Source organism: Eretmochelys imbricata, chromosome 1, assembly GCF_965152235.1.
Source record: "Eretmochelys imbricata isolate rEreImb1 chromosome 1, rEreImb1.hap1, whole genome shotgun sequence".
Classification (NCBI taxonomy): Eukaryota; Metazoa; Chordata; order Testudines; family Cheloniidae; genus Eretmochelys; species Eretmochelys imbricata.
This window is the reverse complement of record NC_135572.1, coordinates 273,566,410-273,593,502: the sequence shown is the minus strand read 5'-3', so window position 1 is coordinate 273,593,502 and position 27,093 is coordinate 273,566,410. Positions and strand designations below refer to the sequence as shown.

General features: G+C 39.8%; 1 protein-coding gene across 3 annotated transcripts in view; it reads left to right on the top strand.

Moving 5' to 3' along the window:
• The window catches only part of SCYL2 (SCY1 like pseudokinase 2), a 52,650-nt gene that overhangs the window by 10,038 nt on the left and 15,519 nt on the right, over positions 1-27,093 (top strand). For all 3 annotated transcript variants that reach the window (XM_077831753.1, XM_077831761.1, XM_077831759.1), the window contains 10 exons: positions 6,392-6,549; positions 10,595-10,739; positions 12,066-12,215; positions 13,193-13,414; positions 14,847-14,963; positions 15,632-15,757; positions 16,667-16,843; positions 18,127-18,249; positions 20,047-20,160; positions 24,050-24,182. In XM_077831753.1, the coding sequence (XP_077687879.1) occupies positions 6,392-6,549; positions 10,595-10,739; positions 12,066-12,215; positions 13,193-13,414; positions 14,847-14,963; positions 15,632-15,757; positions 16,667-16,843; positions 18,127-18,249; positions 20,047-20,160; positions 24,050-24,182 (1,465 nt within the window). The remainder of the gene's footprint in view (positions 1-6,391; positions 6,550-10,594; positions 10,740-12,065; positions 12,216-13,192; positions 13,415-14,846; positions 14,964-15,631; positions 15,758-16,666; positions 16,844-18,126; positions 18,250-20,046; positions 20,161-24,049; positions 24,183-27,093) is intronic.

The window sequence follows — 27,093 nt, the reverse complement described above, 5'->3', positions numbered from 1 at the left end:
CCCTGCACCCTCACTCCCATTAATCCCCCGCCCCCCCGTAGCCCCATGTACCCCACGTATCTCATGCCTTTTGACCAGGCCCCATGGCACAGTGCTGTGAGGAACGCAGACTTTTCTCTTCCCTATTCACAGCTCGGGCTGCTCCCGCCTGGGATCGGCTGCTCTCTCTTCTGACACCACAGCGGTCCCTGGTCAGTGAAAGGCATAACTGCAGCACTTCTCATCAAAATGCATTATCTGCTGAGGAAAAAAAATTCTGTGTGGCACATGAATTCTGCACATGCGCAATGGCACAGAATTCCCCTAGGAGTAAGTAGGTGGTCGATCTCTCCTCTGTGTGAATGAACCTCTAGGGCCTCTGTGTGAATGAACCTCTAGGGCAGGGGTCCTCAACCGTTATCTTTCTGAGGCCCCCTAACTTGCTATAAAACCTCCACGGCCCATTGGTGTCATAACAGCTGATTTTCTGCATATAAAAGCCAGGGCCAGTGTTAGGGGGTAGCAAACAGGCCAGTTGCTTGGGGCTCCATGCCACAGGCTTCAACCCCACATGGTGGGGCTCAGGGCCTCAGGCTTCAGTCCCATTCAGTGGGGCTTCAGCTTTCTGCCCTGGTCCCTAATGAGTCTCATGCTGCCCCTGCTTGACAGACCCCCTGTAACCTGCTTGTGGCCCTGCGGGCGGGCCCCAGACCCCTTGTTGAGAACCACTTCTCTAGAGGGGGATAGAACACTTTGCCATTGGATTTCACACGCAAAAGAGAATGGTAAGACTTAAGTTTCATTCCAGGCTTTGGAGGAAGGGTGTGTGCTCCAGTGGGCACAGATTCTTCTGTCCAGTCCTCTCAAGTGTCATCTCTTTTTCCCCATCCCTTCCAACCTGTCCATGTCCCATTCCTGTTTCTTTCCCACACCAGGCTCTTCTTCCCTGTCTCATTCTCTTCACTGAGCCAGTCCCACTTTCTACAGGTTTCTCATCCCCACTCCAGTTGTCTTGCCCCATCAATCCCTAGTTTCACCCTTCTGGACTCCTCCTCCCAGTTCCAGTCACATTGCCCACCCAGTCCTAATTTCCCCTCCTCCCGGCTCTCCATCTGATCTATCTCCCCAGTCAGTTGCTCTCTCCCCAAGTTCCCTATCCCCTCTGGCTTCCAGTCCGTTTTCCACCCTGGGCTCCTCATCCACTCTCGGCATTTATCCACCCATATCTTTGTCCCAGTCTACTTGTCGAGCCTATTTAAGCTCCTCTCAGTAGGGTTCTAGTCCCAATCTACCGTCTCCATCAACCCCCTGATCCCCCGGCCTTATCCCAGTCTACTCTGTAGGTCCTGTTCTTGTAATCTCTGCATCTAAATCAAGCAGCTTTCTCTTCCACAGTGCCTGGGCCAAGGAGGGGAATCCTTAAGAGCACAGGGGAGAGAGGCTTCCTGCTCTCAGTTCTGGTGCCTGTGCCTGGACCTAAACTTGGACCCGGCAGGGTCTGCAGCAGTCCAGAGCTATAATTACAGGGAGAATCTTATGTTCTTACCCAGATTATTGGTGCATTTGGCACATAATCCTAAATTTTCTTTTCCTTCCTTCCTTCAAAATATTTTCAGGTCACCTATGGGGTTTTACTAACATGTCTGTGCGAAGAGAAGTGTGTTCTCTTCAGCAAAATATTTTTGCCTAACATTTCCTCTTCTCTACTAGAATATCTGGGGATTGACTTTGCTTGCATCATCGTGCTAATGCTGATACATTGTCTTCAAAAATCAATTTCCATTATGAAATTTAAAGAACTCTGGACAAAGAGTGCCTCATTTTAAATAAATAATAAAAACAAATTTAGCACTTTAATGTGCATCCAGACACAAACAAAGTGCTGCTCGTGCAGTCTGCAATTAATGCGGTTGTACACCACTTTGTGTAAGAAGGGGCTAGATTAGAATACAAATTGAAAGCAAAATACCATAAAGATTTTTTTTTCTCTTTGGTTCATGAATCTTTAAAATATTTTTAAACATTTGCCTCCATGCTATGGTAGAAACAACAGTTACAGATCTAAAACTATTAGTTTTATTATTGTAAAGAAACTTTCTTATTGGTTTGGGAGAGAACTCCTCGGTATGTGAATTTGGTTTTTTTTATGTCCTTGTAAAATCCTATAAAGATACATGTTTTCTATAGAGTTTCAGCAAAGAAATTACATAAGATTGCAACAAGTATTGACTTATTTTGGCAGTCAGAGAATACCCAAAATATTATGGACAATTCCTTCTGTACCTTTTAAAACACATTTGTTACTACAAAATATTAATGCTCAGATAATGTTAGAGGCATCATTAAATGGGCAAAAAAACAACAACCCAGAAATGTACTGGTTTGTGTGGAGATCCAGGTGTCAGTCAGTAGTCTTCTTATATATGTTCACACTTGGCTGTGTGCTGGAAAATGGCACACATCTATTTAGTTTATTTTACTTATATTTAATAATATTGAGTAAAAATCAACATACAAGAAAAAGCAAATATTAACACTAGTATTTACAATTTGTTAAAGTGAAGTCCTCAACAAACACCTTGAACAATTTTAAAGACAATTACTTGTCAAATTTCAGTGAAATCTTCCAGAAGAAGAGTTTCTGGCATAGAAGCTGAATTTTTATGAAGCAGTTATACAGCAACCGAAAAAAACCCCTCAGAAATTATTATTTTAATGTGTTGTACTGGGTTTCTTTCTATATACTGCTTGTCTCTTAAAAAAATTAAGTTATTGTGCAACTACCCTGGGAGATTTAACTTGAAATGACCTTTATAAAATATTTGGCAACTACATTATAGCGTTTCTGTGGGGACTTAAAACATATCCATCTTATATTGTATGTTGTTTTTGCCGTTGCTGCAATACTTCTAGCCTGCAGGCTGCTTTATTACTTCTAATATTGTTATAAGAATAAAAGACAGATTGACAGTAAATTCTTTGTCTCTTTTTCTCTGGTAGGCTCTCTGGTAAAAGTTGGTTATCTTCCTGGATTATCATCCCCTTTGTTGGTTTATTTTGTCTCCTTTCTTTAAATATCCTTTCCCAAACACCTAAACTGATTACCTTCTCTCTAATGGCTTGCATTCTAGATTAGACAGACATCTTAGTTACTTATTCCAGGCCCATCATTTAAGTATCTGAACTCCTTGGGAACTTCTGAAGCAATTTGTTTTTCCCCACTCTGGCCTCTTTTTTGTTGTTGGTTGGAAAGAAGGTTGGCATTGGTTTTTAACTCTGCCATAATCACTGAAGTTTTTGTGAATTACATAATTTTAGATTAGAGAGAGGCATCTTCTTTTAAGGAATACGTTCATCCCTGTGTTATGATATCTATTATTTAGACATATACTTGACATAACTTGAATTTCCTGTTGCTTATATTATCTCATTTAATTTTTGATAACCAACTAAAGTCTTCCATTCACCTTTGCTCAATGCAGAAATTCTTATAACAGGAAGAAAAAAGTAGTAATCAAAGAATTGTATTTTTATTTGCGGCCTAGACTGACCATTTAAATATACATAAAAATTCAGTTTATAATTTCTTTTGTGATTAGCCAATGTTATCCCAATGTCTGACTAGATTTCAATGAAGTCTATTACATTTTGCTTACCTATATGTTTCTTTAATTGTATAACTGTATAAAATATACCATTCACTTCCTCTCCCTAAACTATTGTATAGCAATCATGGTCCCTTTCCAATGGTTATTGCATTTTGGTAGTGGACGAAATTGTCTCTGAATGTATATAGGATATAATCCTTTAAATTAGGCACTTTACAAATACTGTATATAAGATAATAGGCATCTGTTGATTTATAACTTAATTTTGAGTCCGCAAAAAGGACTATATGAATAATTTGCTATTCTAATTCCCGATCTACCAGCTGCCCACATACCCTTACCAGTCTCATCACTTATACATTGTTCTTCTTAATACAACCTGTCCATATTTTATATTTACATACAGATATAGTTATAGTGCAACATATACAACTGGAAAAAAAACAAACCCTAAATTCTGAGCTCAGTTAGACTGGACAGTTGCTCGGTAACTGAACCTGTACTGTGTGATGATTGGAGGTCAGGAGGCTCTATAAGTCACATCTCTGTGTATCTATGTTCTCACTGATATATCTTGAAGTAAAATAACTACCGTATTTTATATAACAAAGTCCCACAGAGTTTAAAGCTTCGTCTGAGTAGCCTATTATAAAATGCAATAAATAAAATAATAAATAAAGTTCACCATTACACATTTTTCCCCATGCACCCCCACAGAGATGTCTCATGTACTCCAGAGGTATGCATACCACAGTTTGGGAACCCCTGGTTTAGAGCAATGGTCTCCAAACTGGGGTGCGCGAGATGATCCCGGGGGTGCGCGGCAGGAGTAACGTCGCCGGTTGGCACTCCGCCGTTTTTTTTCTTCAGCAGCAGCTCTGCATGTCTACAGCTGGTGTTCCCCTCCAGCAGCCTGCCTGCAGCAGGTCTTCTGTTCTTCTTCCGTTGGCAGGGCATCTGCGGCAGGTCACCCTGCAGGTGTGCGAGCCAAGAAGTTTGGAGACCACTGATTTAGAGGAATGTCTTGTACTGCTTTTGTGAAGGGGTTAAGTGCTTTGATCAGCTATGAGAAACTCAAGTGTCTTTGGTCTCCATTCTGAATGACATTGAGCTACTGAACTGTATTCCAGAAAAGAACACCGTTTGTTTTCTGTCCCTTTGCTGTGAGGTAAAAAGATGAGGGGCAGTCAGAAAATAACTAAGGTCTTTTCTACAGATCTCAGAGTAACAGCCATGTTAGTCTGTATTCACAAAAAGAAAAGGAGTACTTGTGGCACCTTAGAGACTAACCAATTTATTTGAGCATGAGCTTTCATGAGCTACAGCTCACTTCATCAGATGCATACTTGTGGCACCTCAGAGACTAACCAATTTATTTGAGCATGAGCTTTTGTGAGCTGACACGCTGAATATGCATATTCATTAAAATAGCACTTGTACCCAAATTTACACCAACAGTTGCCTCCTTGTCTTATCTTTGGGCTGAAACCTAGCATTTTGGATACAAATTAATATTGGTAAATAATATAAATTCTAGTTTTATATTAGTTTATATTTTATGAACATATTTCCTTCTGTACAAGGAGCAGACATTTATAGAATAAAAATTCATTAATTGAACTTCTGTTTGGATATTGGGAGTCAGGAAGCAATGGATAAGGGTTAATTATCCCCCTCACCTCTTAATTGCATCACAACTGGAAGCAAAGTCCAGGCCATGTGATAACACAAGAAAAGTTCCAGAGATAATGTGCTCTCCTCTTATTTCCCCTTAATATTCTTAGCAAAAATCCTAATTTATCAAACTCCTTACTTTTTTGTTGAATATGACCTACCAAATTAGGTAGTCCTCCCCCAAATTAATTTTTAAGAGACAGCAAAACATTCTGAAATCAGTAGAACTTGCATTTTCTCATCTGAGTAATTTTTTTAAAAAAAGTTGAGTAAAAGAAAACGCTAAGGAAAATACTGTTTAGGGAAATAATTTATTCTTTCCATTCTCTACAATGTGCTCAAGAAAAAATACAAATGTCAATCCTAACAAAGCATCATTCCAACAAATAAAGTAAGTGTATTCTCAAACTATTTAAATTGCCAATACCTGAGCTGATTTTGAGGTGCTGAGTATCCAAAACTCCCATTTATTTAAGATCAGGCCTGCTGCTGTCTTCAGATGTGCTGCTTAGTCATTGCATAAGTAGCACTGGTACCATTAACCATAGGTGCCGAGTTTCTAATCTGCCAGGAGGTGCTCCCCCAGGCTCTGCCCAGGCCCCACGCCCACTCCACTCCTTCCCCCAATGCCCCACCCTGCTTCTATCCACCCCCGCCCTGCCTCTTCCTGCTCAGTTCCGCCCCGAGCACGCTGCGCCCTCTCTCCTTCCCCCTCCCACCCAGCGCCTCCTGACGCCACGAAACAGCTGATCTGCAAGAGGCACAGGGAGGGGAAGCCGCTGATCTGTGGCGCTGCAGATGGTTGGGAGGTGCTGGGGGAGTGGAAGGCTCTGATATGGGGGCTGTCGGTGGGTGCTCCAGTCCCGGAGTCGGCGCCTATGCCATTAACACAAGCTTGTGCTAATAGTCAATTCATTATTTTTTATCAAGTATGTAGCAGTAGTTTATTGGCTCAGGAGAAATATATTTTTGAATTGAAATTAAAAAAAATCATGGTGATAGTAACTGAAATAAGTTAGTATCGCATTTGGCTATGGATGTATAATGAACTGCTTTCTGCTTTGGTGGATCATATTGTATTAACTTTACTGTGTGGCTTAGGTAATACTGACTGAGTTGCTTATTTTTAGGAACTTGCTGTTTTCGTCTTTGATAAAAAGTTAATAGACAAATATCAGAAATTTGAAAAGGATCAGATTATTGATTCTTTAAAGCGAGGAGTTCAACAACTAACAAGGCTTCGACACCCTCGACTAGTTACTGTTCAACATCCATTAGAAGAATCCAGGTAAATTTTAGTAAAATTGTAAGTATTAATTTTTTGCTGGACATAGAGGTCTGGGGCATTTGGAAAAATGTACAGAAATAATATCAAAAGATATGGATTTGGCAAATAGAGAAAATAAAATAAAAGTAGGTCATATGTCACCATGTTCTTGTTGCACTGTTGCCCAAAGAGTCACTTTTTCTGATATTATTCAGAGATATTAAAGGTACAGTATGTACTGACTTCAACTGCTAAAATATTCATTAAAACAAAACTTTCTTTTGCGCAGTTATACTTCACTTTAAAGAGGGCTGAAGTCACAGTAACTGGCAAAGCAAAGAGCTTTTCTTGATTTTTGGTTTATTTTGTTTTGGATTCTACTTTGTAAAAAAGTCATGAATAATGCTATGTTTTTCCACCCTCAGTTCCCCACTCCTTTTCCACTCACTTTGCCCGAACTACAGCAGGAGACCTTGCCCATGCTTAAAAAAAGTTAAAATTATAGGTGTGTGCCAGCTTCCGGATAGTTAAGGTAGAGAAAGCTTTACGGTTTGAGGTCAATTCTTGTAAGTGATCTTGTATCTGCATAGTTACTCAGATTCCCTTGAAAGTTAGTGTATCTCATGGGGCGCTGGGGTAGGGATAGTGATATAAATTTGAGGTCATTTCACGAAAAAATTCCTGAGATGTAGCCTCCTTTGGGGAAGCAGTATTGAAAATGTTGTTTAACAAAGTTAATCTCTACAGATAGGCTTGAGCCTAACACTCATGCACAAAACTGATTATCTTGTGTATGTGCATGATACCCAAGTGGGTTATTAGTCAGCTAGTTTTCACATGATCTGGATGGCTGAATGGGACATGCTATGGCTATTGAATATGAGCAACACCTAGGCATTTTAATCTGGAGCCTGCTCTTGCTAGAAATCTGGAAATGTAGTAGTCATGTTGCTACAATCTGCCTTTGTCAAAGAGGTCTCTTGTTATTTTGGGAAAATGTCATCTGAGTACAGCAGAAAATTCAGAAGGTGCTCAGACTATTTTTGAAAAGAAAATTAATTGTGTATGCAAATGCTTGCTGGGAGGGGGAACTAGGGGGCAGAGGAATAGAGAAGGAATGGGGGAAAGGGGTTTGGGTTTGTGGTAGGGGGGATAAATTGGGGTGAGTATGAGGGGAGAGAGGTTGGGTGGTTCAGGTGAGGGGAGAGGATGAAGATGAGAGATGGAACACTGGGAAGGGTGATATGTGGGGTGGGTGTCAAGGTGAGTGGTGGGGGACGACCTGTCAGCCTCACATCCTTCTCTCCTGTGTGTGTGTGTGCACTGTGATCTTAAGGCAACACAAATCTAAACCTCTGAAAATCAGAAAATACAAAGTTAAGGTATATGCCATATCTTTCAGGGGATGGGAGGCTGACTTGCAGGGGAAGTAGACTGGGTGGGTCAAAGGCATAGCTGGGGAATCCTGGCTGAAGCAGTTGGGGAGTCCAGCTGGGTGGTGACGCATAGTGGCAGTATGGGGCCTGGTTTGATGTACAGCACTGGGTACATAACTCAAGGACGCATGCGCCCCTCCAGTAAGCTGCTGCCTGTCATATATATGCACCCTCAGAGGTCACCAGACAGCAGGAAGCAACATCTTACATGCTAATGGCTTCCCAAGTGCTAGTGGCTTAATGGGACAGGAATGGGAAGGTGAACTTCAAATGGCGGCCTGGGAGTACAAGAGTAGGGTTAGATGTAGGTGTATTAGATGTTGGCACAGCTTGGCAGAGCTGTGATAATGATATGAGGAAATCTGGGGTGGGAGTCATGACCTTCTGGAGGTGTGTGAATCCCTTTGCCTGACCCCTGAGTGTAATCTAAGGAAAGAGGTGCCTATGTACCCTGAGGGATCCGGTATGCCTCATTTCAGCACTGCATTGTGTAGGTTGTGTCAGTAGCAGAGCCCAGCTGTCTTCTGGCTGTGGGGATTGTCATCAGTTAGGTGGGAGATGAATGTGGTCTGTGGTTTCAGTGACGGGTAAGAGAAAGGATAGTATTAGATGGCATCATGTGCATATGGGTAAAGGTTGTAAAATTTAGCAGATATGGTGTTTTCTGTGGAGTAAGCTAGGTGTTTGAGTGTAGGGCAGATATAGATAGCTCCTGTTCAGTACAGTAAAAGAATGTGTGCTATGGGCTTATAGGTCAACGCTCAATGAGAGTAGAGTTAAGGTTATATGGGCATGAACCTTAACTCTGTATTTCCTGGTTTACATAAGTTTGTAGTTTTGGAACAGTATTAAGTACCACCAGGCACTTAAATCTGCTTTTTGTTGGTGAATAGGAATAAAAGATTGAGTGACTTCGTCATCCCCTGTTCTGGTCTTACCTAGTGGGTCAGTACAAAACTGAGTTTCTGTAGAGGCAGTTTTGTTATATTTAAAAAAAAAAAAAAGTGCAGGGTCAGGAGGAGCCAGGACCTATTGGTTTAATTGGAAGCCTGACTAACACCAAGGTTGAGCATCTTCAGTCAGGTTTTCTGACGCTTGTATTTATTCTGCTTTAGGATTCTTGCTTCTTCACAAAGGTGGCAGTAGGGAGAACTGAAGCTATGATTCTTAATCTTTGAGGGTGAGGAGCCAAGGATCTTTCGTGTTTCATCAGTTTTGTTTCTTTGGCCTTATTGTACTTTAGAGAGCAATTTCATTGGCTTGTGAAGTGTACAATCCATTAAGTTTTATCCTACTGCATAGTGTTCCCTGTGATACTTTTGAATGACTCAACAAATACTTAGTTTTTTATTTGTTTGCATGAGACTTTATCACCCTGAGTAATATATTCTGATTGGTTTTCTTATGTCTCGATTTTCCTTGCTCAGGTGGAGGCAGTGTTCTTATTTTCTCATAAAGAGCCTGCTAGTTCTTTCTCACAACAGGCTCAAGTGTTACCAACTAGTTAGAGCTTTTCCCTGTCGACTTTAGAACAATTGAGACTTAACCCACAGCTCTTAAGTTGCTAAGGCTGTTCCAGGCGTCTTAAGAACAGTCTGACAATGCTACCTGAAGCCTATACCTGTGAGGCAGTGTGGGCAGCACACTTGCTGGCATCATGAGACTGATATGGAGAGTTAAGAGTCACCATGATCCCCTTCTCCTTGACAGTAGCTAGAAGGCTTGTAATTTTGTACATATACAAGTGTACTCCTCTTACAGCCACCAAGGGAGAGGAGACAGGGAAGAGGCTAAATGAAGAGCCATTTCAAGCATAGTCACAGGGAGGCAACCTCGTTTATTGAGAGGATAGGACGTGAACGTTACAACACAATGTTAGAGGAGAAATGAAACCACAGAGGGAAAGAGGAGGTGGGGACATGGTGAGGGATGAAGGGAGAGAGTAAATGAAGACGCAGTTATGCTATGTTTATTGTGCAGTCGTTTTGATGAGTGTTTCAAGCATTTTTGCCATAAAAAATTGTATACTTTGTAGTGTCACTAAATATTCAACAATTGCTTCATTAATTGTTGGTCAGCACATATTCTCTGCTCTGCTGAATTTTTTATTTTCAGTTATTTTCTCTGCCTACCACTATGAACAAGGCTCTAGTTTGGTGCTGACTTTGGTCTCATAGGCTTTGACCCTAATGTTCTGGTTTATGGCTGACTGGTGTACACAAAGGCTGCTTTACTCAGAATCTTATCAATCCTGGTCCTAACTAAGCCTGATCCTGCAACTTGTACATGAATTCCTACTTTACACCTTTGTTGTGTTGGCTCAGTACAGGGAAAATATTCGTATTCTTTATCAAACACTATGCACACTTTTAGTACTATATACAGAGTAGCAAATGCCTTACTCTGACCAATACCACTTTCTGACTTCCAGTGTGCTTCCAAGACATCTTGTTACAGAATTAAAATATTTGAGATGCTATTCTTCAAAAGCTGACATATAGCATGGTTTAAGTAATATTGATTATTGTGGTGATATATCATGTGAAAGTTATTTTCTGTAATTCAAAATCATGACCAAGAGCTTATTAAATGTATTTACTGGATATATTGGATACCTCTTCCCTTTTTAGAGATTGCCTGGCATTTTGTACAGAGCCAGTCTTTGCAAGTTTAGCTAATGTTCTTGGCAATTGGGACAATCTACCCTCTCCTTTACCATCTGATATCAAGGAATACAAACTTTATGATGTGGAAACCAAATATGGCTTGCTTCAGGTATGTTAATGGTTTTATCTTTATTGGTTTACAAATTTAAGCCCTAATCCTGCTAACAGCTATGCACATGTTTACCTATATGAGTAACTGTGGATAAAGATAAGCATGTGGGTGACAGTTTGGTTAGGAATTCTGGAATTATTTATCTAAAAGCACAAGACATTTCTATCAGAGCATTCAGGATTGATAAGATTTTTTTTTTTTAATTCACAGCTGATGTAAGTGCATTCAACTCCATTTAAGTCTATGGTGTTAAACCCAGTTATATTAGTGTTAACTTTTTAAAATTTACTTATAGGTTTTTCTATAGTGGACATCACTATAGTATCTGATCACCTTAAATACATTAATGAATCTATCCTTACAACAGTCCTGTGAGAAGGGAACTATTATCCCTATCTCTTATATAGGGAACTGGGCCATGGAGAAGTTAAGTAACGTGCTCCAGGTTGCTCAGGAAGTCTGTGGTGATGCTGAGAATAGAACATAGATAGCCTGAGTCTAGCTCTATCCAATGCCTTAACCCCATACTGTTTTTTCCTCTTGCCATCCTTGGCAAATTTGGTCTATTTTCTTCTCCTTGAGAGAGCGGTTTAGTGTAAATCCATCTCCTGGAGGAGAAAAGCGAGGTGAGGGCACAGAACACTGTATTAGTTCCAGACATAATACATTATAGTGGTGCTGATTATCACTGGGGTATTCAAGGAATTGCTGTCAATTCCATTACATACAGTTTTTCAGGGGTTGTATATTTTTATAATAGTTGATTTTAGGTTAAATACTATCCTACAAGGTTTCAGCCTGGAGTTACCCTTCTGAAATAAAAAAAAAAAAACACCTGTGGGCCATACCTTTTGATAAGTAATCTGAAGACCAATGATGGTGATCATAAAAAAGTAATTTTTCGAGACAACTTTGCATTAATATTTGAGAAGAGTAAGAGATGAACCAAAGAAATGAGCAAACAGCGGTCAGTGGCTCCCCATTCAGCCAACTCATCTGGTGAACATTCAACTCATCCTGGGCAAGTGGGTTTTTCAAGCCCCTGTGATAGTTAACGTGGCATTAGTAACTCCATGAGCAAGTTCTCAACCTGAATTTGGTTTGCTTGATACATGTTTAATTTTTTCAAAAATTTTAGAGTGAAATTTTTTCTTCCCTTGTGGTAGATTGGCTTGACTGTTTCTTAGTTAACACATGCCAGTTGAGCATGGGAAGTCAGACTTTGCTGTGATAAATGACACCTGATAATTGATGTAAATATTTTGCAAGTGTTTTGAAAGAATATATGCAAAAAAACTTGAAATAATCTTTCCTCGTTAACAGGTCTCTGAAGGTTTGTCCTTTCTGCACAGCAGTGTGAAAATGGTCCATGGAAACATTACTCCTGAAAATATAATTTTGAATAAAAGTGGAGCATGGAAAATTATGGGATTTGATTTTTGTATTCAGTCAACAAATCCATCTGAACAAGAGGTAATAAGGCTTTATTTTTGTCTGCTTTTTACTTTAAATGTAGATAGTGTCTAAAGCAGGCTGCATGATCTACTAATTCTAGTACTGTATCATGTACTAATTTCTCTAAACCTCTTTATTTAAAAAAAAAAAAAAGAGGGGAGGCTATATGGCATGATAGGTCATCAGCCCTTTACTTCTGGAGGTCTGAGTTCAAATTCTGCCTTGAGTTACAACTGAAAATGAGTTTGAGCTGGCATCCTTAAATTAGGGATTGGGTTCTAGTCCTAGTATAGTGGTCAGTGAAAAATTCCTTGTACTGTACTTTAAAAATGAGTGTGATTTCATCCTTGAGCCCCATGCACATATGTTGCAGAACTACTACATGCTTGATAGTTGTTGCTTAAAAGAAACTTAAGAGTGGATTAACAGGGACTAAATAGTTCAGGGAATTAGTAATGGGATGTGACATTTGTCTGTGCAGAGTACAGCATCTACATCTACTGGTAGGTCAGTACAGGAGGATGCCACCTTTTCCCCTAGTGCAACGTTTTTGAGGCAGCAGGTCACCAGCCACTCTTGGCACCAAGATAAACCAATAACAGCCCAATGGACAAGGCTACCGTCCTGCCACAGAGTGCAGTGTTCCTGGTATTACTGGCAATTCTTATCCAGAAATACATTTAATTTCATAAAGTAAAACGAGTAGCATATTTTCTGTAGCTCTTTTTCTAAAGATTAATTTATGCCTAAATATGTAAACCATACTTTGAAATGTTCATCAAGTTTCATAATTCTATATCATCTTGGTGTGATATCTGCAACAGTCAAAGCATACCCATTTAGCCTATATAGCCACTCAATCACTTTTTCTTTACTGTGTCCCTGTTGTTTTACTTATGATGAATTTGAAGGAATTTGACTGTTTGCTGCTTATTCAGTAATTTTCAATTTAAAATCTTCAACTGCTATATTTTCTTTCACTGTTTTTCTTACAGCTGAAGTTCCTATGTAAAGAATGGGACCCGAACTTGCCATCCTTGTGTCTTCCAAATCCTGAGTATTTGGCACCAGAATACATCCTTTCAGTGAGCTGCGAGACTGCCAGTGACATGTACTCTTTAGGCGCTGTCACGTATGCAGTATTTAATAAAGGGAAACCTATTTTTGAGATCAACAAGAAAGATATTTATAAAAGTTTCAGTAGACAGCTAGATCAGGTATCTACTATACTTAGCAATATGTTCTGAATTTGATTATCACTTTTTAAATGTCTCAATGTTTAAAAGCAATTGCTACTTTAAAAAAGAAAAGAAATGGATATCTCAATGTAGTATACAACATCGAGAGCTACAATATAAATGTAGTTACAATAATAGGTCACATCATACATGCTACCTCTTTAAAATCAGTTTTTATAAAATACTTAGAATAAAAATAGATGCATAATTCAAATTGCCTGAATAAACTACTAGTGCTGACATTCTACCTGGGGCTCCTTATGTCTCCATATGCTGCTAATAGGGGATAGACATATGATGTGCCACTCTGACTGTGAGGAGAGCAAACAGGATATCAACCACAGGACAATGAACAACTGTGTTAGCATGTGAGAATTGCTGAGTTTAAATAAAAGGTGGTGAAATCACCCACAGGTGAGAAATTGTGGGTGACTCCTCCCTTCCTCCCACAATTGAATTGGAAAGATGCCCTCCTCACTTATCTTCAGAGAAAAAGAAATTAACTTTTCTTTCTCCACCTCCTGTCTGCTGGAGGAAGAGAAGAGATGCTGAGTTATACTGATGTTCCTTAGGGCTTGTCTACACTGGCAATGCTAAAGTGCTGCCGCGGCAGCACTTTAACGTGGCTTGTGTAGTCACGGCAGAGCGCTGGGAGAGAGTTCTCCCAGCGCTCTAAAAATCCCCCCTCCACGAGAAGCATAGCTACCAGCGCTGGGGCACTGTTTACACTGGCACTTTACAGCGCTGAAACTTGCTGCACTCGGGGATGTTTTTTCACACCGCTGAGCAAGAAAGTTGCAGCGCTGTAAATTGCCAGTGTAGACAAGTCCTTAGTCACGTTTAAAGCTCTATCATGACATACAGATCACAATGCACTATTAAAGAGGCCATGAGCCATATGGTTGAGTTCCTTTCGCTACAGAATTAGGCTATGTCTACTCTACCACTTACGTTGCTCAGGGATTTGAATATTCCACCCCACTGAGCGACATGTTACACCGACATAAGCGCTAGCGTGCACAGCGCTATATCAGTGGGAGAGCTTCTCCCGACAGTAAACCTTTGCCGCTCGCAGAGGTGGTTTCATTATGCCGACAGGGGAGCTCTCTCTCATCGGCATAGGGCGTCTTCACCACACACGCTGCCGTGGCGCAGCTGTATCAGTACAGCTGTGCCACTGCAGTGCTGTACGTGTAGACATGGCCTTAGTAAACTCAGGCTTTCAACCAGTGCCAGCATGCAGTGCCTCTGTAAGAAAAGAGGTAGGAATGACCACAGCTGAAGTTTGTGCTTGCATTTATAAAAATTACATTTTTAAAGTAGAACTAAGAAGGCATCAAATCAGTTGTCTTAAAATGAGTATGTAGAGTTTTCTGTATTCATGGATCATGTGCTTGAATTATTTGTACAGCTGAGTCGCTTAGGCTCCAGTACACTTCAGAATATACCAGAGGAAGTACGTGAACATGTAAAACTACTATTAAATGTAGCTCCTGCAGTCAGACCAGATGCAGATCAAATGACAAAGGTGAGTGCCTAGAAAATACTGTAGCTGCATGAAACAGGGCTAATAATGTGTGATTAGAAGCAAATAATATATGCACTTTTTTTAGCTGATGCTCTTTTCAATTGAAATTTTAAAATGTTTAGTTATTTTCTGTTGTCCTTAAAGGTACTACTTTTCCTTTTGTTTTATGACTCTCACATTCACTTTATGTATTGAAGCAGGGCTGTAAATTCTCAGGGAGGTAACCAAAGACTGAGTAGTCTAGGAAGTAGCCCAATAATGTAGAAGTAATAAGTATACAGTACTTCTTGGTAAGGTTGCTCTTTTATTAAAACTTGTCTTCATTCTTCAAGCTTTTGTAATGCAATAAATAATTGTCTTCCATATAAAATAAACCAAGTTAGACAGATCATATCAGCAATACAAATATTATCAGTTTTTCCTTTAAAAAGCTTGGCTCAAACAGTCAATTGTTTTAATGATGAAGTTTACTTGTCAGTCACAATACTATTTATTGTGTAAAAATGTACTTTTCTATTTGTTAGATGTAGCCACTTAACGATAAAAGCATGTTGATTATAATGTATTTGAGAAGATAAATTAGATCATTATTTTACATATGTTACATTTACAGTAGCATTGGTGGTGGTTTCTCGCAAAGATCACACTTTTTTATCCTTTATTTTTAGGTACCTTTCTTTGATGATGTTGGGGCAATGACACTCCAATATTTTGATTCTTTATTCCAAAGGGATAATCTTCAGAAATCACAGTTTTTTAAAGGGCTACCAAAGGTTCTACCAAAACTGCCAAAGGTTTGTTTTCCTTTATCTTTTATCATTTTAAAATAAAGAGTATTGGAGTCTATGCACGTCCGTTCTATAATGGACTGCAGTGGGATTGGTAGAACATAGTAGGGAAGAAGAAGAGGTATGACAAACTCATTTTATGTGGGAATACCGTGCAGCTGCTGATACTCCTGGAGATAAGAAAAAATGTCAACCTTGAACTCTCATGGTAGCGAAATTTGCCTTGAAGAGTTCGCTTAACTCCTCTGGGTTCGTCCCACTTGGAACAGAAGATCTCTTCCTCCCTAAGTTCCCCATTCCCATTGCTTTACAGTCCACATCTTTCAAGTCCCTATCCTTCCAGTGCAATTGGACTTACTGAATTCTTTTTTTAGAGCTAGTCAGTGCTTCTTTATTGCTGAGTCATGCAAAGCTTTCTTCCCCAAGGGGGCTTGGCCCATTGTGCTTTTCATTCTCACAGGCAGCTTGGAAAGCTAGAGACTGTCAGTCCAAATTTCTTCTCCTGTATGGCAGGTAGATGGTATGATAACACTGGCCCCATCCCCTTCCCTTTTTTGTTAATCTTAGTTTTTATAGTCCCAAAGAAAATAAGAAGGAAAAAATACTTGTTTACCACATAGTCGAATAACAACATTTGTAGCCCGGGTGATTAAATTTCTACATCTTTAATTAAACTTTCTTTTTGAACTACTTCGTGTACAATCCTACTGCAGGAAGATCTAATGTTGAGTAATGTCTTTTTTTATTTTTTTATCTTAGCAAGTTTACTCTTAAAGTAAGGTTCAGGACTGATTGTTGCATTTGTCTACTACTGTATAAACCTGACTTTTATGAAGAAAATCTTGGCTGAAATAAATTTAGAAAATAGTATTTTATTGCAATGCAAAGCAACCACACCTCTTTTTTCTTTCTCAGCGTGTTATAGTGCAGCGGATTTTGCCTTACTTGACTGCAGAGTTTGTGAACCCTGATATGGTACCCTTTGTTTTGCCTAATGTTCTGTTGATTGCTGAGGAGTGCACCAAAGAAGAGTACATCAAGCTAATTCTGCCTGATCTTGGCCCTGTTTTTAAACAGCAAGAACCAATCCAGGTAGATTAATGTTGTTCTAAAAGTAAATCTCATTTTTTCCTTCAAGGTTTTTCCTGACAAAATCCTAATCAATCTTCTATTTATTTCCTTGTTCCAATCCAACACAAACTTCCAAACCTCAGTTCTGCTGTGTAGCTGTCCAGAGAGATCAGTCTTGAGTGAAGCAAGGCATTTCGTCCTCTGAAATGCACTGAGCCCATTGCCTCTGTAGCACACCTGCCCTTGACTGGTCTGGAATGCAACTTTAGCATGGCAGACCATTCGGCTCTCTGAAGGGGCAATAGACCTTTCATTAAGCGTAATATTGTATTGATATGGTGAGTCTAGAGTAACAAAAATCAGACTTGTAATTTATCATCAGGCCTGTTCTGAGCAGGACTAAACAATACTGGATAAATTTGCTACCACTTTTTTCTTTTTCTTTTTTTCTTTTTTTTTTTTTTGCTGGTATTGACAAGCCCAAAGAGGGAACATAGGAATCTTGGGTAAAGGTTGCCCCCCTCCGCCCCCTCCCAAAAAACTTTCAGATGATTAGGTGGTAGTATGTCTGGCTATCTGATGGCGTATGTCAAATGTCCAAACAGACACTTCCTCAACCCTTTCTGTCTTCTTTAAAAGCTGTTGGGTTTTGAGATTTTTATTACAGGTACTAGTGTTGCTTTTCAGAAGAAGAATGAGGTTACCTTGGTGAAGTATTTTGCTTGGGGAATTACACATTTTTATGTCAAGTTTGGTTTCACTTTAGGAATAAACCTATTTTGTGCCAATACTGTCACTGTAATGCTGTGCTCCTTCAGTAAGGTCCAAATTCTGCCTTCTAATGCATATGTGCAACTTCAGTTGAAGTAATTGGGAATTGCACATATGCATCAGAAGGCAGAATTTGACTGAAGGTTTCTTTGGAAACTAGTGATTTCCATAATGCTATGTATGTCAAGAGTGTGTTTCTATAGCTAAAGTTTAATAATGGACTATTTTGGAATTGTAAGACAAAAGTCCACAAGGCTTGTGGGTTTTTTTTGTTGTTTTATAAAAGGGTCAGTATATTTGTTTTAACTTTTATTTGCTGTTTCAAAAATCCAATAACATGTCCAAGTGTCTATTTTATCTTCCATGCCTTCAGGCTAGCAACATGGTGAGTGTAAATACCATTGACTCTGTTATAAGAAAGCTTTTGTTAATGTTTCAAAACTATATTGCAATAATAAACTTCAAATTGAAAGTGTAATGTTACAGAAGTAAAATCTGTGGTATTCATAACATTCTGTTGTCTTGTTTTATAGATTTTGTTGATTTTCTTGCAAAAAATGGATTTGCTCCTAACCAAGACTCCACCAGATGAAATAAAGAATAGTGTTCTTCCAATGGTTTATAGAGCCTTAGAAGCACCTTCAATTCAGATTCAGGTGCAGTAACTATGGTTTTTCTTTAATAGTGTATAAAACTTTCCTCTTTGCTGTGAAGGGATACTGTCAAATTATGTATACCCTACAAGAGAGGTGGGCAAACTATGGCCCGCGGTACCGTTCTGCCCGGCCCTTGAGCTCCCAGCCAGGGAGGCTAGCCCCCGGCCCCTCCTGCGCAGCCTTCGCTCACATTGCCATCAGCGCTGTGTGTGGCGGGGCTGCGAGAGCCGACGGGTGTAGTGTATTAAATTGCTCCCCATAGGAATGTGCTACTTATGGAGCACCAGGACTGGCAGCCTTAAGTAATACACCATAAGTAGCACATTCCTACGGGGACCAATTTAATACACTACACCCGTGTAGGGAAGGCTGTGCCTCCCCAAACAGCCTGACCTCTGCCCCCTTCCACTTCCTGCCCCCTGACTGCCCCCCTCAGACCCATCCAACCCCCCCCCAACCGCCCACCCCGGGACCCCACCCTCTATCCAACTTTCCCTGTTCCCTGACTGCCCTGACCCCTATCCACACCCCCACCCCCTGAAAGGCCGCCTGGGACTCCCTGCCCCTTATCCAACCTCCCCGCCCCCTTACCATGCTGCGCACCAGGACTGGCAGCTATAAGTAGTACACTGTAAGTAGTACATTCTTATGGGGAGCAATTTAATACACTACTCCAGCCCTCCATACAGTTTTGGAACCCCGATGTGGCCCTCGGGCCAAAAAGTTTGCCCACCCCTCCTTACAACTTTTCTCTCCTTGCAAGAGGAAGTTAAAATTTATGCAACATACCTGCAGGATTATGCATTAATTCCAGAATATGTTGTTGGACTTTCTCCCTACCTGACTAGAAAGAGATCAGTTAATAAAACATGGGTGTTTGCCTAATCATGCCAGATGTTGTTGATTCACTGTTTTCCAGTGTATGAAAAACTTCTTCAAGCAGAGTGACACTTTCTGTTCAGGCCTGTTGCCTAAATAAGTATTTAATGTATTTTTTATTGCTTTATTATCTTTTGCCTTTTGGAATTTTCTTTTTGTGTACTGCCAAACCAAAATCCTTGGATAAATGGGGGCTTCAGCCCTGCAAAGCCTAGAAGTCATGGGGGAAAGTAACTGACCTGTGGCTTAACTAGAATTTTGGATAACTGGAGTTAAATTAACCAGGTTTTATCTGTCTCTGTATCTTAGGTTAGTTTTACTATTCATAATTTAGTCTAAGTAATTATTCTAATTGGATACTTCTTTACTGCTGAGACACTTTTTGTAGTAGTCAGGTGGCATTTTAGGTGCTGTCACATTTGTTGTTGTGAATTTATTTTTCATGTAACAAATCAAGTGAAATATATATTTTAATTCTTTGCTTTTCTGTGATTAAAAACTAGCTTTCTGTAAAGTACTGTTTTGTGAAAATGTAAGCCTTTTTCTTGATCCAGATATTTTGAAGTTATGATACTAATGTAGCTCTTTTCATTCAAAGGACTCTTCAGGCATGAATCCTCAAATTATGCTTTAGTAGTAGTCGTAGTAGTACTAGTGTAGTTTTCATTAATATAGCATGTAGTAATGGTAACTGAATGGTGGTTCTATAATATAAAAGTATATGTTTTTCGTAAATCAGACTGCTTGAAGTTCTAGCTTTTTAAAAATAAGTTGGGGATCAATTAGGTGACCACGTTTGTTTGTTGAAGAGGAGGATTGAGAACGTTTTAACTAATATTTTTGCTCTTACAGTATATATATTACTAATTTTACTGTAAAGTGAAGTTTTTAAAAACTCCTGTGGTTTTTTATTTACAGGAACTTTGCCTTAACATAATTCCTACGTTTGCCAACCTAATAGACTACTCATCAATGAAAAATGCATTAATACCAAGAATTAAAAATGCATGTTTGCAAACTTCCTCTCTTGCTGTAAGTAAACTAATGTTCTTGATCTCTCCATCCCCTACTCCCAAAACATTAAAATAGTGCTCAGATCATTTTGGCTTTTCTGTTGTTGCTTTAATTATTATCAACATGCTGCTGGAAAGCAAGAGCCTGGTACAGAAAACAGAGCAACTCCTACCATAATAGTGTGCATTCACTTCAGGTTTTTCTAAAAGTATTGCTGTTTGTTCAGTAACCAATATGCAATCACTTGTGTTTCAGTGATGCAAAACTTTCTTTTGTTTTTAAAAAGAACTGTTCTGGATTTTCCTTTTATATACTTCTTTATGTTATATGAGAAAACTAGCTAATGTGAAAAGTAATTGTCTAGTGCTCCTTGATATGAATTATATAAACTTTCAAAATAGTTTTCTGGATTTCTCCCCCTATTCCCCATTTTAGATATGTCCTGTCAAAAATGTGAATAATTGAAGTGATTAGGTATTCTTGAATTCAGCGTTGAGTCTGTTTGATAAAGTAATATGCCATTTCAGTTAAGTAGATTTCACACATACTTTTTGAACTGCATTAAGCCTTATTTGATTCTCTGATTAGAATGAAGAGATTTTTCAAAATGAAGTACCCATCAAGTAATTTAGGTACCTAAATATGGACTTAGGATCCTAACTTTTAGACACCAATTATTAAAAAAAATCCTAATATTTGTTTGAGCCTTATTTATGTTCAGAAAAGGTTTTTGAAGAAAAGCAGCAGTGTTTAAATCATCCTAGCAACCATTCTTATTCTTTGAGCAAATTTCTTATTCTTTGAGGAAATCCAAGACATAAGCTGTGATGTGTGGGAAGGAGTCCTGCAGGATACTGCAGGTTCCTCCAGTTTCTACATTGTGACTTGTACACACTTATGGTTCTGTCTCACTCTCAGTGACATCTGCTTAATTTAGTAAACTACAGCAAGAATGTATTGTTCATGATCACTGCAAAGGCAATATCACAACAGAACACTAAATTCTATCATAGTGTGTCTAGAGCATAATATCAAGTGTAGAATTAGTTTAATTCTAATACACTTTCTGTTGGGGGACTGTATCAAACACAAGTCGATGAACTGTACTGAAGAGTAGTGCAGTCTATATTTTCCCACTCTAATTTTTGATAACGGAAAAGAGCTAATATCAGAATTGGTCTCTTGCAAAATGGAATATTTTCAATGTGTTGTTTTTCCCCAAGCAGGTTATGTTTAGTACTGGAAATTAAAATAAACTTGCTCTGACATTTCAGCAAAACAAATGGGTTGTGGAGGATATACATTGTATGGAACATGGAAATATTCAAAACACAAGACCTGGTAGTAATGGGGGACTTCACACACATATCTGTTGGAAAAGTAATAAGGCAAAACACACAATTTCCAATAAGTTCTTGGAATAGTATTGAGGACAATTTTTTGTTTCAGAAAGTGGAAGAAGTAATGAGGGGGACAGCCATATTAGACTTGATTGTGACCAACAGGGAGGAATTGAGTATGAATCTGAAAATGAAAGGCAATTTTGGTGCAAATGATCATGAAATGATAGATTTCAAGATCCTAAGGAAAGGAAGGAATGAGAGCAACAGAATAAGCACATTGGACTCAAAAAAGCAAACTTTAACAAACTCAGAGAATTGGTAGGTAAGGTCCCAAGGGAAGAAAATCTAAAGGATACAGAAGTTCAGGAGAGTTGGCAGTTCCTCAAGGAGACTTTATTAAAGGCACAACGGCAAGTTATTCTAGTGTGAAGGGAAGAATAGTAAGAGGCAATATGGCTCCATCAGAAGCTCTTTGATGACTTGAAAATCAAAATGGAATTCCACAAAAAGTGGAAACATGGATGAATTGATAAAGAGTAGTACAAAAGAATAGCATAAGGATGCAGGAACAAAATCAGAAAGGCTGCACAAAATGAGTTACACCTAGCAAGGGACAAAAAAGGCAGTAAGGAGAGCTTATTTAAATGCATTAGGAGCAAGAGAAAGATGAAGGAAAGTGGTAAGTTCTCTACTTCGCGGGGAAGGAGACCTAATAACTGATGACATCCAGATGGCTGAGTTGTTTAATGCCTATCTTAATGCTGACTGGATACTCAACACAATTAATATTCACAACAAAGAGGAAGGAACACAAGCCAAAATAGGGAATGAACAGGTTAAAGAATATTTAGATAAACTAGATGCATTCAAGTCAGCAGGGCCTGATAAAACTCATCTTAAGGTACTTCAGGAACTAGCTGAAGAAATCTGTGAACCATTAATAATTATCTTTGAACACTCATGGAGGATGGGTGAGGTCCTAGAAGACTTGGAGAAGGGAAAACAGAGAGTACCTGTCTTTTAAAAGGGGAGCAAAGAGGATGGGGAATCCAGTCAGCTGAACCTTGGTACCTGGAAAGATACTGAAACAAATTATTAAACAATCAATTTGTAAGCACCTAGAGTAAAATAAGGTGGGTAGATGAATGGTTTTGTCAAAAACAAATCATGCTAAAAACCTAATTTCCTTCTTTGATGGTAACTGACCTAGTGGGTGGGGTGAGGTGCAGAAGAGAAGCAGTAGATATGATGTATCTTGATTTTAGTAAGGTTTTTGACACAGTCTCAAATGATATTCTTATAAGCAAACTTGGAAAATGTGGCTAGATGAAATTACTGTAAGGTGGGTGCACAACTGTTTGAAAGACCATACTTAGTTATCAACGATTCACTGTCAAACTGGGAGGGCGTATCTAGTGGAGTCCCACTGGAGAGTCAATCCTGGGTTCAAGTACTATATTCAGTATTTTCATTAATGACTTGGATAATGGAGCAGAGTGTGTGCTTACAAAATGCAACCTGGACAAATTGGAGAATTAGAAATCTACAATTCAAGAAGGAAATTCAATAAAGACAAGTGCAAAGTATTTCACTTAGGAAGGAAAAATCAAATGCACAACTACAAAATGGGGAATAACTTGTGAGATGGGAGGACTGCTGAAAAGGATGTGGAGGCTATAGTGGTGCACAAATTGACCATGAGTCAACAGTGTGATGCAGTTGTGGGGGAAAAAGCTAATATTTTGAGGTATATTAACAGGACTTGTATGTAAGAATGTGTTCTGCTCGGCACTGTTGAGGCCTCAGCTGGAGTATAGCATCCTGTTCTGGGTGCCACGCTTTACGAAAGATGTGAACAAATTGGAGAAAGTCCAGTGAAGAACAATAAAGTGATAAAAGATTTAGAAAATCTGACCTATGAGGAAAGGATAAAAAACAGGGCATGTTTAGTCTTGAAAAAAGAAGACTGAAGTGGGGACCGTAATAACTGTCTTCAGACATGTTAAGGGCTGTTTATAAAAGAGGACTGTGATCAATTGTTCTCCATGTCCACTGAAAGGAGGACAAGAAGTGATGGGCTCAATCTGCAGCAAGGGAGATTTAGGATACATATTAACTATAAGAGTAGTTAAGTGGTGGAATAAGCTTCCAAGAGAGGTTGTGGAATCCCCATCACTGAAGGCTTTTAAGAACTGATTGGACAAACACCTGTCAGGGATGGTCTAGGTTTACTTTGTCCTGTTTTAGTAAGGGGGCTGGACTTGATGACTTCTCAAGGTCCCTTCTAGCCCTACATTTCTGTGGGTCAAGATGTTATTTTTACAATAATGTTTAATCATAACTGTGTATTAGAGGACTTTGGGGTCTATCTATTTCAATTTTGTAAAAATGTAGTTCGTCCAGTTATTTTAGTCTGTCTTAACACTTTTGTTAAAATGTAAGTTTAAATACAAAAATCGTATCTGTTTTTATAAAGATTTAAAATTCATGTATTTTAAAATGTTTATTTTTAGTCAAAAATAGAAGTTAGAGATGCTACTTAACTTCTGTTACATATTTAATAGGTCCGCGTGAACTCGTTAGTGTGCTTAGGAAAGATTTTGGAATATTTGGATAAGTGGTTTGTACTTGATGACATTCTACCCTTTCTACAACAAATTCCATCCAAAGAACCTGCAGTGCTTATGGGAATTTTAGGTAATGAATATTTAATTTCCCTTCTTGTTAGTTTTGTTGTTGTAATCTCTATATGGCATATTGGAAGTGCTGTATGTGTTCCATGGCTAACAATTTATGTAAAAGCCTATTAGCTATTTTGGATTTCTCAGAGATTTTCTTTTATTCCAAATTGTATTCCCAATGCTCCTCTGTTCTCTGTTCGATGTATTTGTAGTCTATGGGCTCAGTTCAGTCACAAGTATCCTCCACAGCTGTTGACCTGTGGATCTTCTATGGGTCCTTTGGTTTCCACAGCTGCAGAGAATCTGCCGGAGAGCACTATAAATCCCTGTCACCTCCTGTTTCCTCTTCAGTAGTGAAGCTGTAAAATTGGACTTTCCAAGTAGCTTTGCTGTCCAGCAAAGAATCCCCTTACACTGTCCAGTTGCATTTCTCTTAAGCAGTTTCTTTTGGACACTAATGGGCTGGGTTCTCTGATCCACCAAGTTTACTTTGTGACACTTAAGTTATATAAAATTAGGTCAAAATGACTGGAAAATGTCCCAGAAGAATTCCTCCTCTGCAGAGGGGAATCTCTGTTGCTATGGGTGGCTCCACCACTTATATCGCCCAGAAAGCAGCGCAGGGGTATATCTGGAGGGGCATACAATGAGGCTCAGCTATGACTGATCTCAGCTGGCTGAGAATAAGGGAGTCATAATTATCTCCCTGTTGATGTCCCATCTGCACTGTTCCCAAGCTCTGCTCAGACACAGTGGAGAATAAAGCCTTAATTTGGGAGTGGTATGTAGAAATAAACTGTGAAAACCTCTTGATTAATACAGGCCTAAGCTTCCAGAAGGAACCCCTCCAGAAAGCAAGTAGACAGCAAAACTTTCACGGTTGCCAGGGGCAGGTTATGAACTCTAAGTATATGGGTGTCACTTGGGTTCAACAGCCACAAGTTACCTTGAGCCACCCAGTTACTCCTTTCTTTTGTTCTGAATGTTAGGAAGTCAGGGTACCGTTTGAGGGGGGGGGTGGGAGCCTTCCTCCCCCTCTACCCCCCGAGTTTCGTACAGGAGGCATGCAAGTCCCCAGGTGGAGCTCTTAACTACAGGTAGTACAGAGGTGAAAGTGGGCTGGTATAGCATACCGGTAAGAAGTGGCCACCGGTACGGGCCCGTACACAGCTGACGGCAGTGCTTTAACGTCGCTCCCCTTTTGCCGACAGGGAAGCAGGGGAAAAGGGGCAGTTACCCTGGGGCCCAGCGATTTAAAAGGGCCCTGGGCTCCCAGCCGCTGCTACTGCAGCAGCAGCAGGAGCCCTGGGCCCTTTAAATCTTCACCGGGACTTATGTGGTCCCATCACCATAGTATCTAAGTGCCTTACAATGTTTAACTTTTTTCTATTAAACACAAGAAGGTATTTTTTCACGCAACGCACTGTTAACCTCTGGAACTCCTTTCCAGAGGGGGTTGTGAAGCCCAATACTATAATGGAGTTCAAAAGGGAGCTAGATTGATTCATGGAAGATAGGTCCATCAATGGCTATTAGCCAGGATGGGCAGGAATGGTGTCGCTGGCCTCTGTTTGCCAGAAGCTGGGATTGGGTGACAGGGCATGGATCACTTGATGATAACCTCTCTATTCGTTCCCTTTGGGGCACCTGCCATTGACCACTGTCAGAGGACAGAATACTGGGCTTGATGGACCTTTGGTCTGACCCAGTATGGCTGTTCTCATGTTCTCCTCACAACCCCTCGGTGAGGTAGAGCAGTGCTGTTATCCCCATTATACAGAAGGGGCACTGAGGCACATACGGACTGAAGACCAGATTTTCAAAGGTATTTAGGCACCTAATGGGATTCTCAAAAGTGCCCAGAAGGTTAGGTGCTTTGTAAACCCCACTAGATGCCTAGCTGCACCTTTGGGTTCCTGAAAGCTTTTGAAACTCTGTCCCTAAGGCACTGGCCTGAGGTCATACAGGAAGTCCATGGAGGGAGTAGAACCCAGGTCTTTCAGGGGTAGCTCCCTATCCAGCAGACCAGCCTCTCTCTCTCCTGCATGCTGCAAAAAAAGAGGACTCTGATAGATGGGAGCAAAACCAAGGTGGCCAGCTCTCTGAGACTCCAGCAAATGGTCCCAGGTTGGTTGGGATGGATGTCATGGTTGACAGCATGAAAAGCAGCACAGAGGTCAGGAAGGATGGAGAATGAGAGTCAAATGAGAGGAGATCACTTAATTCCCTAGAGGTAACAGTTCTGCCCCATGCTGGGTTGTAGCACAATGGCTGCTGTGCAGTTTTACATTTTAAAGAAAAATAATTTTTTGTTCTGAGTTTAATAAAAGGAAGGAATCAGAAAGTGTCATATAAGTATCAGATGTGTTTATACCTCAAATTCTTAGGGTTTTAGCTGTATCCAGGCCAATTCCAGAACAAAGGACAAAAATTGCATCCACGGAGTCCATAAAGTCAACTATTATTATGACATTGATTTGTATTATTCACTGGGGACCATCTGTGTGCTCAGCAGTGTTCAGAATATGCCAGAAAATGTTGTCCCTGAGCCAATGTGTATAAAATGTGTAGCCCTGGATAAGATGTCTTAGATATTTTAAGTATGAAGTGTATAGTTATTAAGCACATGTTAATATCTATGAGTGGAGGCACTGGTGGCAATAGAAGTTTTACTGGATAAAGGACTAGAAGATTTGACCCTCCAACTTTCTTTCAAGAGGAAGAGCTGCCCTGAGCTCCTGTACCTGTTTATTTTCGTTTCCTGCCTGCAGTGGCCATGATATACTTCCAAAGTCTCAAATTTTTTCTCAACTTGAAAATGTGGAATGTTCTTGCTGTTTGGTTTTAAATATTCTCCAGTGAGAACTGCAACTCAGTCACTGTAGTGTTGTGTCTAAGACTTTGCTGGAAAGTAACTAGCCTTTAAA